Source organism: Nannospalax galili, unplaced genomic scaffold, assembly GCF_000622305.1.
Source record: "Nannospalax galili isolate Female #2095 unplaced genomic scaffold, S.galili_v1.0 scaffold337, whole genome shotgun sequence".
NCBI classification, from domain to species: Eukaryota; Metazoa; Chordata; class Mammalia; order Rodentia; family Spalacidae; genus Nannospalax; species Nannospalax galili.
The window spans coordinates 1,005,070-1,011,898 of NW_008340932.1; the positions used below are offsets into that span (position 1 = coordinate 1,005,070).

Below are 6,829 nucleotides of genomic sequence, written 5' to 3' on the forward strand. Positions count from 1 at the left end.
ATCTGGGCCAACTGTATGGCCTTAAACACCCAAAAGGAAAGTATAACCAAAGATTAAAGGGGCCACTGTAATTTCTTAAGAGTCCATATGCATAGCAACAGCTACATAACAAGCAACAATGTCAGATAGGAGATACCTTCTTTTGAGTTGCTTATCTAAAGGAATATTGACAACTGATTGCTGCTAGATGAGGAACAGCTGACCCTCCTAAATCAAAGACCTCTAGATAGGCTGACTAGATTCACCAGAAGCTCAAGTAGTGGGGAATGGCTGGGGGTGCCAACAACACAGCAGAAAGTAGCAGGGATATCAGAGTATAAAGATTCTAGTTGGGGGAGGGAGGCTATGGGAGGTTGCCATCTGGGAAGTGGGTGTATAGTTGAATAAGATTGTTTGCGATGTTCTGTGTGATATATATATACACACAAAAAAATCAACTAATCTTTAAAAATGTATTATATTTGAAGAGGAAGCATGGAAATTTACATCATGCTAATTAGTAGAAGTGATAAACATTACCACTGAAATCTATCCAACGACTATAGACATACACAGGTGCCAAGGATCCAAGTGTACCCAATTATGACTAGTAATAATCAGATACATACAGATTAGAGATGAATGCGCCAACATCTCAGTGTTAGTAGCAAAAACAATGAGTCTGTCTTCAAGGAACAATATATTCTAAAATGAAATGGAGATCTTTATTAAAGATTAAAAATTAATTCAATTTTATGTCTTACAGGCCTTATACTGAATTCAATGTTGTATAACTGTATTAATTCAACTATGAACCTAGAAACTTGTATCCACTTGTGAAAGAATTGTACTCGTGCTCAGGATTGTGTTACCGAATATGTTAAAGCTGTAGTGAAATGCTTCTTCTAATCATGTAGTTATTAAAAATTTTAAAAAATAAGAAAAAGAACAAAAAAGTTTTACTCGCATTAATTGAGAACTAAATAAAGACAAGCTTCTGTTGTGATGCACACCTGTAATTACAGCATAGTAAGGTGGAGGCAGGAGCATCATGAGTTTTGAGGCTGACCTGGACTGCACAGAGAACACTATCTCTTTAAAAAAATTTAAAATAGATTAACTGATACATAGTGACTATCTCAAGAAGCTTTGTTTTCTTTTTTAACCTAAACCAATGTGTAGATTTAAATAGGAATAAGACTTTTTTTTTTTTTTAACCTTAACAGCACTTTTGTTTACTATAATCCTGTGAGCATGCCTTCTTGGAAAAACAGAGCAGGCCCTATAGTAATGAATGGACTCTGCCTCTAGGTGGAGACATGCCTTTGCTTCCTTCCTTAAAAGTTCAGTTACACTGAAGGACATTTGGGTACAAATGCCTGAATGACTAGGACTTAACAGTGTGGTGGAATACACAAGGTTCGGTGAGGGGATGGGGGAGGGATGGATAAGGGAGGGGATCTAAATTTGATAAGGAACTGTTGTATAAAATTACAAAAAATATAGATATAGATATAGATGTATGTATGCATATGTATATTTCACTTGGGCAAGACTAGGACCTGGATAAGGTACTATGCCAAGAAATAAAGGTTCACTGTAAGGTAATGTACTTTTCTTCATGGAATTCCTGCCCCACAAGAGGCTATAAGCAGCCATGAAGTTTAGCTGAGTATACCTGCCTCTCTAAGTCCGGAGTCAGAAAAGTGTATTTATTTTTCTTTTCTTCTGTCTTTTCCTTTTGGATGATGGACAGAGCCTGAATATGTTTTTAAACTCTCAACACGTTGGGCTTCCTTACTCTTTCTCTAAACTCCCCTCCGTGCTATGCGGCTGACTGCTATGTGGCTGTCCTTCATGCCAGCTTATCTGAAATGGCATGGGTTTTCCCTTCTCCATTCTCCTCTTCCCCTCAGCTGTGAGATTTACATCTTACCTGTCCTGGGTGTTTTCTTTTAAGCTACAATAAACTGTCCTCAAGCTTCCATTTGAGTCCATAATAAGACTAAGAGAGGATCCTGTTTCCTTGGTATCATATGGTGGGTCTCCTGGGAAACCCCAAGATTCCCAGTAACATTTTTATTCTTTACTTCACAGAGAAAACCCCTAGATGGCATCATTACCATTGAGAACTCAACAGGAGACTTCCCTTCCAAGGCTTCTTCTCAAGTACCACAGGTTCAGTTTATTCACAACACTAGGGTTTTTCATATTATATCTGCTTCCAAATGGCCAAAGATTTCCTTATCTTGCCTCATATCTACAACTTGTGGGCCTGTTCATTACAAATCACTAATCCTTTGGCTGAAATTGTTGTATAGCTTGAAATGTCAGGCATTGGGAAAAAAATGTTCATATGCAGCATTGTATATTTTAATCTAATGGTCAAAGTGTATTTAATGAACCTCAGGTTTTAGAATCACCCAACTTTGTTCTGCTTTTGTTTGTTTTGTGGGGTTTGGGGGACAGGATCTTATTCTGTAGCCCAGGATAGCCTCAAACTGGAGAGCCTGATGTTTCGGTGTCCCTCGTGCTAGGGTTACAGGTGTGAGCAACCACTCTGGCTTACCCAAATTAGTCTTAAAATGTAGAGTCTGTCGAGCTACAACACAAAAATAAGTCATATTCTCTGAAAATCAAACTGTGGAAACAGAATTTCAGCAAAACCCTTGTTTTGGTCCTCTGAACTACAATTTAGAATTTTTCTGTCCTAAAATATTTAAGGATTAAAACCTTTTTACCTCAAATAATCAGAAGAAATGATCCACAGAATCTACCTCCTGAAAATTCAGGTGAGCTTTGCATTGCCTCTAGAATGCTATCTGAGTCTCTCCTGTCTCTATGACTACCCATTATTGGACTTTCATAACCACAGGATGTAGCAGAATCAGGGAAGGGACAGTCCATTTTTGAGTTACCTAGAATCTACTCATGTGGCTTTAAACATTTTACTCTTTTCATTTTCCTTCATTTTTAGTAACTGTCCAGAGAAGAAATGGAAAACTTAAAGTTGTATTTCTATTTATAATGCTGACCTTACATATTCAGATCACATAGCACACATGTGTTGTAAACATATTTAGAACAATGGTTTCCTGGGAGGTAAGTGATTAATAGGATATTGATATAATGGAGATGGGACGTGACTTGCTCTGCAGTGTGTCCTTACTTTATAGATCTTGTCACTGGTATGTCTGATTTCAGTCTTAGGCCAAATTTATAAAAAAATTTCATAATCATTCAAGTTGGACTTGTTTTAAGAATGAATGTATTTTCATCTCTGCATTTTATTCTATTTATTTAAGAATAAATCTTAAACTTAAAAAAACTCCAATCTAAATTAAAGTAAGATAGGAAAGATGCTATTTTTAAAAAGACCTTCATCACAATCTGATACCAGGTAACTTGAAAAGTAAGGCAAGGACTCAGACTGTAAGAAGCATCAACATGAAGGATGCATTCACAGCTTCTAGAAGTCATACATGCAGTGTCAGGACTCTGAAAGACCTGGACATTGGTCATTGGGAATGAGATATCTCCATTATATAGCTGGGATGTTACAGTTCTCTAGAAGACTTAGAGGCTTCAGAAGGAGTCCTCACCCCCTTGCTGGGAGACAATAGCCTTCTTTTATCTGTAGAACATACAACAGTTTCACATGAATCATGTGCATCACAAGAAAAAATTGTTTTGCTCAACATGTATCACTTTCCTTTATGTCATTTATTTTCACTGCTGTTATATATGTCTGTATATGTATGGTATATACATATGTATGTGTGTTTCTGCAGGGGGTCACGTGTACAGATCCCCAAAATCACTCCACTTTCCCTTTAGAGACATGGTCTTTCACTGAACATGGAGTTCACCATTCTCTAGACTAACTGACCTATGAACTCCAGAGATGCTTCTTTCTGTGTCTGCTCAGTAGTGGGATGACACACATAATGCCAGGCATTGCTTTTACATGGATACTGGAAATCTAAACTCAAGAACTCATACTTACACAAGATGCACATTACTGACATTATTGAGCCAGCTCCCCACCCCGGTCCTAGAATTTAGTCTTAGTAATCAGTGGCAAAGCTCAAAATGGTATTCTATTCAGATTAGAAAGAATTGCTGTACCTTGGTGAGAAAATGGTTAATCTTTAAAAGAGTTACAAGATTTTGTTTACATATTTAATGCATATTCAGATATTTTGAAGGCAATGTACTTAGAGTTGAAGAAAATATAAGGCACTGTAAGGAGGAATTCACACACCTTGGAGAAACACAATTACTCAGGAGTAAATTTGCAGCCGAGACCTTAGGGGCTGATATTAATACACTAATAAAATGGGTCTCTGGATCTTTGAAAATGGAAATTTATAGCAAGCAGAGTACACACAATTTTAGTTCCACTGCAGAGTTTGGAGGAAGTGTTTTTCAAAGCTTAAAAATCTCCTGAATGGATGCTAAGAGGAACTTATTATAAAAAACCAAATGATATGTCTTCTGATGACTGATGTCCTTGAGAAGACCTGAAGGGCACTCCTTCCACTACAAAGAAAACTTAGACACAAGCAAGAGAGAACCAAAGGATCTGAGACACTCAGGAGTGTCAAATGCAGCTATAGATCCAGACTTCCTACAGTTAACATGGATGACAGAATAATGAACACTTATGTCAACAAACTGCTACCACAATCGAAGACATGAAGTTTGCAACAGAAGTCATCACTCCTCTCTATTAATTCTGTTTGCTGCACCTTAAACACTTGTTTAGTTCTGCCCAATGATTATAAAACTTTTCAATTCCAAATGAGTACTAGTCCCAATAGCAATATTATGTCGTGCATGGATGGCATCAATCACAAGGTCTCAGACACACTCAGAGATTTTGAACTGTATACTTTCAGTTCCACTTAGAAAAGAAATTTGGAGACATTATATTTACATAAGATAAATGATTCATTTATAATTTTCTCTCAAGATTATATTAACAATCCTGGTCTCATTTGTAATATAATCTGAAGACAACTGGCAGATTAAACACCCTTCAATATACACTTCTGAACACTACACAGATAACATACTAATAGAGCAAGTCGTACAAGCAGTTGCTAGAATATTAGCGGTCTTGGTAACATAAATGCAAATCAGAGAGTGTAAGACAAACTGTACTGAGATTCAGGAAGTTGGGGCTGACAAGATGTCACAGCAGGTAAAAGCACTAGATGCCAAGTCTGATGACAAGAGTTTGATTTCTGGACGTTATCTGATAAGACAACTGACTCTCACAAGTTGTCCTAGTCCTCCACACATACACCAGGGCATATGTGAATGTGCATGAAAGCACACAAAAAGTTAAGTAAATACACATAGAAAAAGATTCAGGAATTTAACACTGTGAAATCTTTTTCAGGGTCAATACTAAGGACCACATTAAAATAATCTCTCCAACACAGTGATTGATCTCTTGATCTCCATTGAAAGGAACCGCAATCATCACTTAACCTTACCTCATGACCAAGCAACAGAATAGCTTTCTCATATTTTTTTGATAATTAACAACCACATTTATATGAGCTTCTCACTTCATTTGTTCAATTGCCTATTTTTGTTGTTTGGATTTTTAATTCGAAACTGTTCTTTATGCATTATGAATATGATCTAATTGATGACACACGTCAAAAATATTTTCTTTATTGTTTTCTTTTGGCTTTGTAGTTTTTAATGTATATTTTATTGAGTTTTTGTGCATTTTAAATAATAGATCTTAAATTTAGACGCTCTCCCCCATCTTTCCCCCGACCAGATTTCATGCATTCTGCCATATATGTTAAGGCCTTTCTGGTCAAGCATCTGTACCCAGATATCCCTCGGTACATGAATATGTTGTTTCATAAACAGTCACAATATTTCATTTTTATGACTGAATTTAAAAGTATCAACATATTGAATATCACATAAATTTTCAACTTTACCCACCTATTCTAAAATACTTCATTTGCATCTTTCTCCTGAATGCACCTTTCACTTCCTTGTTCCTCAAGCTGTAGATTAGGAGGTTCAAGGAAAAACTTGCACTAGGTCGAACGTAGGTGAAGAAAAGTGTCCCATACAGGATGGACACGGCCACCAGATTAGAGGAACAAGTGGAGAAGGCTTTCCTCCTCCCATCAGTGGTCTGAATCTTCAAGATAGCCATAAAAATGCAGACATAGGAGATGATGATGATCAAACCACTGGACACCCCTATTGCTCCAGAGAAGACAAAAAGCACAATCTTATTGATCCAGGATTCAGCACATGCTAAGGAAAATAATGGGAAAATGTCACAGAAGAAGTGGTTGATGATATTTGAACCACAAAACGGTAAGCAAAAAGTCAAAGTTGTATGAGTTGTGATGTTTATATCAGCTAGGACATAAGGCCCTATAACCAGCTGCACATAGACCCTCTGGGACATAATGAGTGTATACAGCAAAGGATTGCAGATGGCTGTATAACGGTCATATGCCATAGAAGCGAGGAGGAAACACTCAGCTGTCATAAAGATACCAAGGAACCACATCTGTGCTGCACAGCCCACGAAAGAGATGCTTTTTTTCTCTGCAAAGATATCATGCAACATCTTAGAAGAAGAGGAGCAGACATCTACAAAGGACAAGTGGCTAAGAAAAAAGTACATAGGTGTGTGCAGCCTGGGATCCACCCATATGAGAGTGATCATGCCCAGGTTACCCCCCAGGGTGGCAAGATAAACAAAGAGAAACATGATGAAAAAGACAATCTTCTGAAGGAAATGATCCGTTAGGCCCAGGAAGAGAAACTCAGTCACTGCCGTCTGATTCTTTTCTTCCAT

The 6,829-nt window shown here is 37.3% G+C and overlaps 1 protein-coding gene across 1 annotated transcript; it reads right to left on the bottom strand.

The window, feature by feature from the left end:
• Positions 1–5,944: 5,944 nt before the first annotated feature.
• Positions 5,945–6,829, bottom strand: LOC103736674 (olfactory receptor 998-like). Its single transcript, XM_008836183.1, has one exon. It carries the CDS (start codon positions 6,827–6,829, stop codon positions 5,945–5,947), a length of 885 nt encoding a protein of 294 aa, XP_008834405.1.